This window comes from Saimiri boliviensis, chromosome 6, assembly GCF_048565385.1.
Source record: "Saimiri boliviensis isolate mSaiBol1 chromosome 6, mSaiBol1.pri, whole genome shotgun sequence".
NCBI classification, from domain to species: Eukaryota; Metazoa; Chordata; class Mammalia; order Primates; family Cebidae; genus Saimiri; species Saimiri boliviensis.
This window is the reverse complement of record NC_133454.1, coordinates 61,721,582-61,734,296: the sequence shown is the minus strand read 5'-3', so window position 1 is coordinate 61,734,296 and position 12,715 is coordinate 61,721,582. Positions and strand designations below refer to the sequence as shown.

The 12,715-nt window shown below is 53.0% G+C and overlaps 1 protein-coding gene across 10 annotated transcripts in view; it reads right to left on the bottom strand.

Annotated features, from left to right (window-relative positions):
- Positions 1 to 12,715, bottom strand: part of ST3GAL4 (ST3 beta-galactoside alpha-2,3-sialyltransferase 4) — a 58,297-nt gene continuing 45,582 nt past the window's right edge. For 6 of the 10 annotated variants that reach the window (XM_039470528.2, XM_039470529.2, XM_074400846.1 and 3 more), the window contains exons 2-11: positions 8,702 to 8,777; positions 8,322 to 8,406; positions 7,850 to 7,930; positions 7,525 to 7,622; positions 7,239 to 7,299; positions 6,706 to 6,801; positions 6,408 to 6,597; positions 5,490 to 5,633; positions 1,001 to 1,144; positions 1 to 679 (exon numbers count right to left, since the gene is read on the bottom strand). In XM_039470528.2, coding sequence (XP_039326462.1) covers positions 593 to 679; positions 1,001 to 1,144; positions 5,490 to 5,633; positions 6,408 to 6,597; positions 6,706 to 6,801; positions 7,239 to 7,299; positions 7,525 to 7,622; positions 7,850 to 7,930; positions 8,322 to 8,406; positions 8,702 to 8,777 — 1,062 coding nt within the window. In that variant the 3' untranslated portion in view covers positions 1 to 592. The other 4 variants (XM_074400842.1, XM_039470530.2, XM_074400848.1 and 1 more) reach the window with 3 other exon arrangements.

Here is a 12,715-nt window from a genome sequence, read left to right as displayed (position 1 = left end):
TGCCGTTTTAGGAAAAATAGTTTAATGGTAGGTTTGTAACCTCTTTTCTAGATGAGGTTCCATTCTCGGTGGAACCCCCACACCACTGCTCTTCCCATGCCTGCTGGGAGGTAGCAGCCCCTCTCTGGAGGGCACCCACCCATTCCCGATGCCCCTGCCCTCCTGGGAGGCAGGTGCTGGGTCTAGGCCTTGATGGGGCCATCAGCTGTAGGTTTTTACAAAAAGTGGGCAGAATACTCTACTGGCCTCTTTCCTGGATGCATGGGACCAGCCCACAGCACCTTCCTACCCCTTAATTAAATAGCCCATTAAATAATCTCTTGGTGCTGGCAGAGAGGGGGTTCCACAGCAACAAGCCCCCTGCCCTGGCGGGGCTCCCGTGGCCCCAGCACCCCCAACCTGACTGGATCTCGGCTCCATAAGAACAGCCAGGGGCATGGCCTCATCTCAGACCTGGCCAGGCCCGGGACTCCCTCCCCAAGAGGGGGTGAGTCCAAGTGGGTCATACTGGCACCAGGCATCTCCACAGCCACACATGGGGGTCACCCAGGCAGCAGAGTAGGCAACCGACAGGCTACAGCTCTCGCCCAGGTCAGAAGGACGTGAGGTTCTTGACGGCTCCCATCTCCAGCATCCGCTTAATGGCCAGCGCCTCTTGGGAGACGTTATGGCCTGACCCCTGTGGAGACAGCCAAGGAAATCAACTGAGGGACCCCCAGGGACCTCTCTGTTTCCAGGAAAGTCTCCCTGCCCCTCCCCGTGACTCCACACTTCTTGGGAGCTCCCCTCCCCAGGCTGGCTCTTGGAAGGAAGACAAAACGCGTGCAGCTGAACGTGGAGGATGCTGGCTGGGGAGTCCAGATGCCTCGGTCCTAGTTCTGACTCCAGGAGCCACCGCTGGGTCTCGGCACTGCTCCCACTCACCCAGCATCCCTCTGACTGTCTGGTCCCTAGGCCCATCCACCCCCTGCCCCACCATGATCACAAGCCAGGCACTTACCGCCATGGACTTGAGCGTGATCTGCTCATAGTAGTGAATGGTCTGCTTCTTGTTGTAGGCATCTGGGTAGCCGAAGCCAGCAATGTGCACCAAGTCACAGAGGTGGAGGGCCAGCGTGATGGCCAACAGGCCTGTGGTGGGCTTCTGAGGAACAGGGGCAGGAGGGTGTTAGAGGAAGCCCTGCTCCTCCCACCGTCATCTCTGCCAGCGCTCTGCAGTGGAACTTTCTACAGTCATGGAAACGTTTCCCATCTGCGCTGTCCAACAAGACAAGCCACGAGCTAACGAGCACACAAAAGGGGCCAGTGCAGCTGAGGAAATTAATTTTTTATTTTATTAAATTTTAATTCATTACATTGTAAATTTAAGTCGCCACATGTGCTGGGTGCAGTGGTGCATGTGTTCCAGCCATGCAGGAGGCTGAGGTTGGAGGACTGCTTGAGCCCAGGAGTTCTGGGCTATCATGCACTAGGAATGCAGCTGTGAAGAGCTGCTGCATTCCAGCTTGGGCAACATAGTGAGACCTCATCTCTAAAAATCAAATATAAATAAGTAAATCAATAAATAGCCACATGTGGCTAGTGGCTGCCATTCTGGATGGTACAGCTCTGGGGCCTCTAGAGATAAGAACAACAATCAGAATGCCAATCATCATTACATCAGTTACTTTTTAAATGCTTACATGTGCCAGACACCATGTTCAGTATTTTACCTATAAAACATTATCTCATCCAGTCTAGCAAAAAACACCTGGAGGTAGATATTATTGTTAGCCCTATTTTACAGATGAGAAAACTGAGGCCTACAAAAGCACTAAGCAACTCCTTCAAAAGAAGGGAAGCGTTCTGTTCTCCTCCTTGGAGAACCTGACCTTGTTCAGAAGACCTGGGGGCTTGACATGCACTAGCTGTGGGATCCTTTATGGGGGTGGTGCTCTCTTTATTTTTTTATACAGATAGGTTTTTACCATGCTGCCTAGGCTGATCTCAAACTCCTAGGCTCAGGCAATCTGCCCACCTCGGCCTCCCAAGGTGCTGGGATTACAGGCATGAGCCACCGCACCTGGCCTCTCCTCTTTAAAGCAGTACCTTTCCCATCTACCTTACTGGCTGCTCTGAGGACCTGGCTTGCTCCGTAATTCATCTGCAGTGATGGGCAGCCTGAGAGTCTCACTTCTCCCACTTCGCCTTCCTCAGTTCCAGCAACCTGCTTTGCACACAACTTCAGCTGCCCACACCCATTTGGGAGCCATTCCTGGAGCTCATCAGGCCCGTCGACACGCCAGCTTCCTCCCTCTCTAAGCTCTCCTGTCTTCTCATCTTCCACTCCCTGCCTGGGCCTTCTTTTTCATCCTTGCTGCTTTCACCACCAGTGTGTTCTCTCATTCGGTTGGGCTGAGCCACACTTCCATGGCCTTCTAGCCATCTCTGCCTGGACACAGGCTCCTTACACTCACCAAATCCTTCCTCTTCCTCATACTCCCTGTATTAAACATGGTTGTTTTTTGTTTTGTTTTGTTTTTTTGAGACAGAGTTTTGCTCTTGTTGCCCAAGCTAGAGTGCAACGGCCCAATCTTGGCTCACTATAACCTCTGCCTCCTGGGTTCAAGTGATTCTCCTGCCTTAGCCTCCTGAACAGCTGAGATTACAGGCATGTACCAATTAATTTCGTATTTTTTTTAGTAGAGATGAGGTTTCTCCATGTTGGTCAGGCTGGTCTTGAACTCCCAACCTCAGGTGACCCGCCCGCCTCAGCCTCCCAAAATGCCAGGATTACAGCCATGCTGCACCCGGCCTTGTATTAAATGTTACCATCCCCCCTCAGCTGTCCAAGCTGGAAACCTAGAATTGGTCAGAAATCTCTCAGTTCCACCTGTAAAATATGTAAGGCAGAATTGTAAGAGAACCCCAATGACCCTGCCCCTCATGTAATCTCATCCCTTGCGCGTGTGTGGGGAACGTGTGAATATGATGCGATTACGTTACGTTACTTTATATGGCACAGTTGAACAGAAGAGGAGAGGCTGTCCTGCTGGGCTTGACCTAATTACCTGAACCTTTAAATCCAGGTGTCAAGATCAGAAACGGAGGCGGTCAGAGATTTGAAGCACAAAAAGGATCTATCATGCCATCGCTGGCTTGAACATGGAGGCTGTACAGCAAGAAATGTGGGCCACTTCCAGGAGCTCAGGGTGGCCCCTGACCTCCAGCTCACAGCCAGCAAGGAAATGGGGCTTCAGGTCTACAATCACAGTAACCAAATTATTTCAACAACAAGAATGTGCCAGGAAGCAAAAATTTCCCCCACCCTTCCAGATGAGAACTGTTTGGTTGACAAACTGAGTTCAGTCTTGTGACAATCAAAACAGAGAACCAGCCACACCATGTTGTTCTGATCTACAGGACTATGAGCCAGTACACGGGTATTGTTTTAGGCAGCTAAGCTTCTGGTATTAGTTAGGAAGCAATAGAAAACTACTATAGGCTGGGTGTGGTGGCTCACACCTGTAATCCCAGCACTTTGGGAGGCTGAGGAGGGCGGATCACCTGAGGTCAGGAGTTTGAGACCAGCCTGGCCAACATGGCGAAACCCCATGTCTACTAAAAATACAAAATTTAGCCAGGTGTGGTGGTGCATGCCTGTAATTCCAGCTACTTGGGAGGCTGAGGCAGGAGAATTGCTTGAACCTAGGAGGCGGAGGTTGCAGTAAGCCAAGATCACCCCACTGCACTCCAGCCTGGGCAACAGAGACTTGGTCTCAAAAAAAGAAAAGAAAACAATACAATGTTGAGTCCATCTCCTCCTTTTCCCTTCCGATCGCCGGGAGCTGGGTTCAGATCCTCGCCCTCTCTCACCTCCCTCTCCAGCCTCCTTTCCATCTGTAACCCCATACATGGCACAAAACGCCCCCTTGTTGCCCTTCAACTCCACTTGCACTGGAACAGTTCAGTGCTGGAGGAGCCGCCTGCTCTGGCCAAACGGAATGCCTTTCCCCAGCTCTCTGCCTGATCCTCCCAGGCTGGGCTCCAGCACCACCTCCTCCAAGGAGCCTCCCAGACATCTCTCAGCAGGCGTCCGCCCCTCCTCTGAGATTCCACAGCATTGGGAACAACTCTCTATTGTGGAATTTTATCACCCCACAGTGTAACCTGCATTCTTACTCTGCTAGACTGAGGTCCCTTAGGGGAAGGAGCACAACTTCCTCTCCAAGCATGGAGACTTGGGGCCTGGCATTGAGCAGTCACAAAAGTACCCTCCTGTTATTCAAACAGGAGATGTTCAGTAAACAATAAAATCACTTATTCAAATCTGGCAAATATTTAAAGAGCGGGCACTGTGTACCAGTCTCCAGAATAGGTATTTTACATCGTTATTATTTTTTAAAATCCTATAATGGCCTTAAAAGGTCATTATGGATATTATCCCATCATACAGGTAAGAAAACCAAGGTTCTGAGCAGTTGATCTGCCAAGACCCACACTACACAATGCAGCTGGGCGCGCCCTACCTGTGTCTGCTGGTACCTGTCTCTCACCAGCCCACACGGCCTCCCCAAGAGGCTCCGAGAAATGGGTGGAAGTACTGGGGAAGCTATAAAGTGGGTGAAAGCCTACCAGCTGAAGACTACCAGGGCACTGCAAGCAAAATCATAACTTGCTATGGCTCAAGGATATCAGGTTAAAAAGAAGAAACACTAACTTGTGGTCAGACACAGTGGCTTACACCTGTAATCCCAGCATTTTGGGAGGCCGAGACAGGAGGATCACTTGAGGCCAGTAGTTCAGGACCAGCCTGGCCAACACAGGGAGACCCCCATTGCTACAAAAAATTTAAAAATTAGCAGGCGTGATGGTACATACGTGTAGTCTCAGCTACTCATGAGGCTGAGGCAGAAGGATCACCTGAGCCTGGAAGTTCGAGGTTACGGTGAGCTATGATTGCACCACTGCACCCCACCCTGGGTGACAGAGTGAGACCTTAGCTCTAAAACAAAACAAAAACCCCTAACTTGTAAACTGCATCGGCTTCCTGAATTGACACACCGTACCAAACCATGACATGCAAGAAGAGGCTGAAGTTCCAACTGTTTAATGCATTCAGACCAGTGTTTCAAGATAAGATCACAGATGAAGCATCTAACAGTAACTGCACGGCTCAAGTTGTTCCACAGATCAGACCAGAGTTGTCTGGCAACTCCCCAGTTGACAAATTCTGACCAGTGCCTGCCAAAACCATGCTCTCACTCCGGCTGCTAAACCCAATCCGGGCGGTCCCCATCCCTCCCTACTTAGTAGATGCCCCTTGCTTCTCCACAAAGTGTGCACTCCCCTTTGTGGCAGCGACTTTAATGACAGGTGTATTCCTGGAGGGAAAATGCATACTGCTGTCCCTTTTATGGGGTCCTTCCACAGCTTCCTAAGCCCATAGGAATGTCTCTCCCGCTTCCCGCCCGGGAACCTAGCCCTCAGCCCTGGCTTCCCATCATCACCTGCTTAATCTTGCGTGGCTGTTGCATTGGCAGGCTCAGCAGTTTGTCAGCTGCAATCTCCATGAAGAAGGGGTTGAGAATCCGAATCTGTTTAGGGTTGACATCCCAGATGAGGGGAGGCTGTTTCCAGAAACCCTTTCGCACCTAGGACGATGGGGTGAGAAGGGAGAGACAGAGGCGGGTGAAGCCCTATTTCTCAAATCCAACCCAGTAGTCCTCGGCCAGGCGAGGGGGTCCAAGTGATGGCAGAGGTCTTCAGGAGCACAAGGTGAGAGGACAGGGACGTGGAGTCTGTGCCAGAGATGGGAGACCAGAAGAGGACCAGGAAAAGAGAGGAGGAAAGGCACCCCCTCGGGAGGCCAAGTAACCAGGTCTACAGAGCAGAGGGTCTAAACTCTGGAGCACTTCCAAGAACATCTAAACAGGTATAAGGGCCTAAAGTTTTAGCTGTCTAAACACTTGACAAAAATGCCAGATGGAACAGTTCAGCCTGTGACCAGATGGCAAAGTGATGTAGTGAATGAACTCTTTCTGGGGATCGTCTGTTAGGACACAGACCACCCTGCTCTAACCTGCCCCCCGCCTGTAGATGGCTGCTGGAGGGTTCCTCAGCTCTGAAGTTCCTCACAGGCAAACACCTCCTTGGGCAGCTTTCCTGTTGCAGATGGCCCTGGAGTGTGCGTGCCTTTGGCTGCTGCCACCTGATGCCTGCAGGCTTTTGTGCCCAGTTGCTGGGGCGGCTTATGGGAACACTGCCCTTGGAGGGCAGCCTAAGGCGCTGACCGCCAGGAGCCCAGTTCATGCTGTCCCCACACTGGCTCTTTAGAACTGCCAGGTAGACATCAAAGAGCATGAGGTCCTGACTCGGGCAGCATCCCCACCCCTGAACCTCAGCCCTCACCCTGTCCTCCCACTTACCCGCTTCTTATCGCTGAGGATGGTCTCAATCCAGTGGAAGTCCATTGCTTTGAAAGCTACCAGGACGAGGAGTGTGTCCGGGTTGTTTTCTACTTTGGGGTCGAAGTGGGCAGATTCAGGGTAGAAGAGACGCATGGTGGTCTTGGAGCCCACATCACCCTCATAGCCAGCCACTGGGGCATTGTTCAATCTGGGGGTGGGGGAAGGATTCATCACTAGAGGCCTCTGGGCCTGTCTACAGTCCCTGGCTTGGACATCCAGTTCCCAAACAGAAGTAGGAAGAGACAGTCACACACACCTGATGACCACATCGTACTTGTTGATGGCATCTCCCAGCGAGCTGTTCCGCAGCCGGTGCCCGTTCCCCACGACCACGCAGCGGCGGCACCTGAGGCTGCCGTAGGAATAGGAGTGTCAAGACCAGAAGTCACCCTGCTCCACCCCACGCTCGCTGCTCTGCATCTGCCTGGGCCCGTCTCAAGACCACTTCCTAGGCCCCCTCAACCCCTAGTCCCCGTGGAGCAGGCATCACCCCGTGGTCCCATTTACAGTCATGCTGACTCTACAGCCCTGGGCTTTAAAAGAGGAGGAGACTGTGAAGAGCACAGGAGAGGGCAGAGGAGTGGATGGAAGGCATGGGGGTGTATCAGTGAGAAACTCCAGCTTCACTGTTGCAATACCCTCAAGCAGCCTCTGTCCGCTCTGCACCCAGATGCCCAGGCTAGGCTACCATGGGAATTGGCTGGGATGGTGCCAGGCCATGACTGTTTCACACGGGGGCAGGAAAGAGGGGAAGGTGCTCAGGCTGGAGTTGGGGGAGTGCTGCCTTACCTCTGGATGCTCTCAGGGATGGAGTAGCTGGTGATGGCTAGCACCCGGAGGAGCAGGTCCTCTACGAAAAGAGCCGGGTGGAGGGACTGAGGCAACAGCTAGCATTCTGAAGGCTGCCTGCCCTCCCTTCACTGCTCCTCAGAGCCCTGGCTGCCTTCTTCTTCCCCTGGCCCTGGTAGCCGAGCTGGGCTCAGAACTTGGGCACTGGGGCCATGGACAGCAGAGAACAGGAAGCCCCATGGCCAGGACGAACCCATGGTTCCCACAGAGCCGGGTGGGAACTTACCGCTCCCCTTGGTCCCATAGGGCAGCTCGTAGGCAGATGGTGTCTTGACCCAGAAATAATCCTTAAGCTGCAGGAAGATGGGCTGATCCCGGGAATAGCTGCGCAGAGGTGAAAGCAGGGTGGGGATGAGAACGGAATTAATCTTGATGCCAGAAGCAGGGTCAGGCCCATGACTGCTATTATATGGCCTTCTCTTCCCTCCCTGGCCTCACCTAACCACGTCCACCAACACGGCTGCTCCTTCCGTCTACTCCCCACGTTGTGAACCCCTCAATCCCAGCTCGCTCCATGCCCTGCTCTACCCGCCTCATCCTTGAGTACTTACTTGCCAAAGAGCTTAGAGGCCTTCCTCTCTGCCTCACCCTGGAGGCATGGCTCCTTCTTCTCTGGGATGGGAAAATAAAAACTGGAGAGAAAAAGGACAGGAGGCAGGAGCCGCAGTCAGACCCAGGGGCCCATGTTCCAGGCAGCCTAAGCTTTCTCTCATGGCATGAAGGTCCCAAGGTGCCAGGGAGGAATCATCTCAAGTTAAGCTCCACTTGGAACCCGAGTCCTTGAGGATCCAGGTCTTCCTGCCCCTGCACTCCCTGGGTGAGGGCCCAGTGAGTCATCCCATGCCCTACCCCCATCCACCCTCATGGAAACACTCCATACCAGCAGCTGAAGGGATGAGGTCATGCACTGGCTCTTGGAACCTTCCTGCCCTACTAGGTCCCCTGCTCCGTGATGCTCCATGCTCCATGCCTAAGCCCTGTCCCTCACAAGAACCAATGGAAGAACCTGGAAGGTGAACTCACAGCTCGATGTACCTGTCTTCCCGGGAGATGGAATACCACACCATGACAACCAGGACCAGAGCCAACATGGCCAGGAGCTTCCAGCCTGCAGGACACATGCACAGAGGAGCTAGAGGCCGAAACGGGCAGGTACAGCCCCAGTCTACCTTCTCACCTGCCCGCTTCTGAGCCCCTCCGACCCCTAATCCAGGAGCATTTTCTGGCCTTCTCCTGGCCCTGGCTGAGGGCTTGACCCTAATTGTGCCTACTGTCCTTGAAGACGAAGAGAGGGACCCCTGGCTGTCTGTCCCCCCACAGCCCCCAGAGGTCCCAGGATGCTGCTGCAGATGGCTTCTGGAGGCCTGTCCCCCAGGGTGGAGGAGCCCTCAGATCACACTCACGGGACTTGCTGATCATGTTTCTCAGCAGGCAGCAGGGTTCCTGGGGAGAGCTGTCATCCCGGCTGCCTCGGGCCACCTAGGAGATAGGAGTCACAGGTGTCTGTCTGGTCGGCTTCACAAACTCTCCTGCCTAGACACCAGAGCAGGACACACCCACTATCTGCCCCTCCCTTCCTCCAGAAAGCACGAAGCTGCTGCCTGGGGCAGTCATCCTGAAAGTGACCTTTCTCTCCCAGGATTCCTCCTAACTCTTCCAAGGGCAGCATCAGAGATCCAGGTGAGTCCTGCCACGGAAGGGAAAACCGAGGTTCCGGCCCTCACAGACTCGGTCCCAAGCCAGGCTGGCCTACTCCAGCCTCTCTAGTGTGGTTCTTCTCACCGTCCCCTTCTGCATTTTGACCCACGAAGGGCCAGCTCCAAGAGGCAGATAGCTACCCAACCCGCTGCTGACATGAAAGATAAGCCAACTAACTGTGCGAGGGCTTGAGTCCTATTTTACCCAACTGAGGTCACCTATTCTCCGCCATCCGAGGCATCCCTTGGTCTGGCCACCGTCTGCCTCTCCATGATCCATCTGCAGCCAAACAGGTCTGCTCAGGCCAGAGGCTAGGAGTGAGGGTGGGGCTACGACATGGTCCTCATGAGGCCTCCTTGATTCCTTCTAGACCCTGACCAAATGCAAACGGTGCTCAAACCTCCCCACCCAGCCATGGGGTAAGCGCAGGGAGAGAAGGTGCTTGAATGGGGAGCATGGGGAGCTGGGAGTGTCAAGAGAGCTGGTCAAAGAGGAGTCAGGAGATGCTTCCAACGAAGGCAGCAAGGTGAGGACTGTGCATGGGAAGGGGTGAGCTGCTGTTCACCCCACACACAAGCAGAGGCTTCCTCACAGGCAACAGCTCAGCCAGGGCCACGCCGCAGAATCCTTGCAGAAGAAATTTCCGTGGCTTCCACAGTCATGCAAAGAGGCACCAGATGCCAAGTGCCAGTTTCTTCCATCCATGCCATGCTTCCTGATGGTCTGGATTGGAAGAGTCACTTGACCACTTCCTAAAAATATTCCAGGGCCCTTCCCTGGAGACCGCCTTGGTCAGCCTGAGTATGGCCTGGGACAGGCATTTTCAGAAACAGCCCAGGGGATTCTGATGGTCGATCAGGAAAGGGAGGTAGGCACTAGCATTTGTGCACCAATGGAAACCTTCCATTTTTTCACAGGGGCTGGGGACAGCATCAGGATGAAGCCTGGTCCATTTTATAAACCATTAACCAGTGATCCTGAGCCCTGTCCAATGGTGGAGTCAACATCCTGCTCCCCAGCAGGCTCATTCCCAGGCTCCACTCTGAGCACATAAGCACTGAAGAATCAGTCTTAAGTCAGAGGAGACAGCCAGGCAGGGACCAGGGTCAGACTCCCTCAGTAGAGTCAGAAACCATCCCCAGACCCCAGAGGGGATGAAGCCTGGCCCTGTCCAGGAAAGAAAAGTAACCAGGTTGTAATCAGCAGTTCTCAATTAAAGGTGTTATCCTAGAAACACCCCCAGCAGCTCTTCTGAAAGGGGCAATGCCTTCCCTACCCTTCATCCCACAGCAATCTCTGAGTTATTCCCTACCACATGGCCCTCCTCGGCTTCATAGCTTTTCCCATCTGTAATCAGCTTAGTTACTTACTTGTTTGCTTTCTGTCTGACTCCCCAACGGGGATCTAAGCTCTGTGCGGGTTGGAATTGGATCTGTCCCATTTGCAGGTCTAGTCCCACATCGAGCACACTGCTTGGCACACGGTAGAGTACCTCAGAAAGTACTGAATGTACAGCATGCTGGTTACAGCATGGATGATCATCCCTCCTTCTCTGACCTGCAGTTTCGTCACTGTCAAACTGAGAAATCAGCCTATTCCCACTGCTCAAAAAAGGTCAGATCAGCTCCATGGGCATCCCACAGCCCTTCTTAGACAAGCGGATTCTCTGGCTCCCTTCCAGACCCTTAAAATCAGAATCTGCATTTGAACACGATACCCTGGCAATTCATATATACATTCAAGTATGAGAAGCACTTGTCAAGCCTGATGTTCTTGATTATGGCTGAAGAGGGGACTCACCCGAAGTACTTATCAAAAAAAAAATTTTTTTTTTAATGAGTATCTAGGTCCCACACACAGGAATTCTGGGCTGATTCATCTAGCCCAGCACTAGAATTCGCTGAAGTCCCCTGGGTGATTATAATGTGCAGCCAAGGTTGAAAACCACTGGTCTGGATGATCTGTGGGTGATGTGAAGCGCACTTCTCAAACCTTGATGTGCACATTGTGACTCAGAGGGTGCCAGAGCGCGGGTGGGGATCTGCATTCCAACCAGCTTCGTGGTTAGCATGGGGCCTGCTGCATGGCTGGGACTACTCTGAGTTGCAGAGCTCAGAACCAGGATGCCTCCAGCTCTAACATTTCAGGATCTTAGGAAGTGCAGCCTCTCTCGCCCTCCCTGCTTCCTCTCTCCATCTCCCTGAAGTTTCATCCCCCTTTGTATTCATAGGTCACAGCATTGGCTGTACAATGAAGTGACCTGAGGAGCTTAAAAATATTCAGCCAGTCTAGGATCCACTCTCCAAGATGTTTATTTAATTGGTTAGGGCTGGGGCGCAGGCATGAATAGTGAATAACAAAACAAACCACCTCCTCTGTGATTCTAAAATGCAGGCTGGGTGGGAAACACCATTTCACCTCAAGTGAAAGACAAATACTCAGGCACCCTCCAGGCCTGTCCTCCAGGAAAAAGACCTTTGGCTTTGTGGTGAGCAGCACTAACCAGTCCTGAACAGCAAAACAATTAGCCTTTCTTTTACTTCTTCCCCAGTAAAGTTCTACATTGCCTGGTCTTCATTCCAAAACTGCACCAAGCAGACTGGGCGAGTCTTAGGGCTTGCTCCACTATACCCAGTCAGGGATTTAACCCCCTCCCCTGTGGGCCCAAGCGAGAGGATTGCTCAGTGGCCCCAGGCATGCCAGGGCTCCCAGGGCGGACTACTGCCTCAGGAAAACGTGGCACCTTCTCCCAGCAGCTACCCCACATTGCTGGTCCAGCTCTGGGCATAAAGGGCAGGAGAAAAGCCAGAGTAGAGTACCTGGGTGGGAAAGCAGGCATCGAATCCACTCATGTCCAAGGGGACCAGCCTCTCACTAGGACGGCAGCTCACCCAACCTGCTGGGCAAAGGTGCCCCCAGGGAGGAAGACCATCTGCTCTCTTGGTGCTCTGCTAGGGACCAAGGTGTCCCTGGCCTAAGGGAGCTGGTCAGTTCTACCACAGAACTTGCCCCAGGGCAGAACCTGGGGACAAGGTAAAGAAATAAGGCCCAGTGGAGGCAGAAACCATGCCTCCTGCTGCCCCAGCATTCCCAGCCTAACATACAGCGAGAACTCAGCAGGTACCTGCCAAACCAAGAAGGGCACAGCTAGGTATGCCCCCAGGGGCACAGTATGGTACCCAGCCCCTCAGAGCCCCTGGACCCATAAAAATGATACGGTTTAATGTTCAGGGAAGGGATAGGGAAAGACCAGAGGGGCAGAAGCTTGGGGTTTACTTGCTGGTTCTGTGATCTTAAGCGATCACTTACTCTCACTGTCCTCAGTTGTTGTTTTTTTTTTTTTTTTTCCAGACAGAGTCTTGCTCTGTCACCCAGGCTGGAGTGCAGTGGTGCCATCAGCTCACAGCAACCTCTGCCTCCTGGGTTCAAGCGATTCTTATGCCTCAGCCTTCTGAGTACCTGGGACTACAGGCATGCGCCACAACACCCAGCTAAGTTTTGTATTTTTAGTAGAGATGGGGTTTCTCCATGTTGCCCAGGCTCTTCTCAAGCTCTTGGCCTCAAGCAATCCTCACCTTGGCATCCTAAAGTGCTGGGATTATGGGCATGGGCCACCACAACTGGCCATCACTGTCCTCAGTTACGTAGGGAAAACCTGAAGTCCTGTCTGCCTGCTGTTTGCTACCTCTAGACTCTCCTACCTCCCCTCTTCCCCCAAA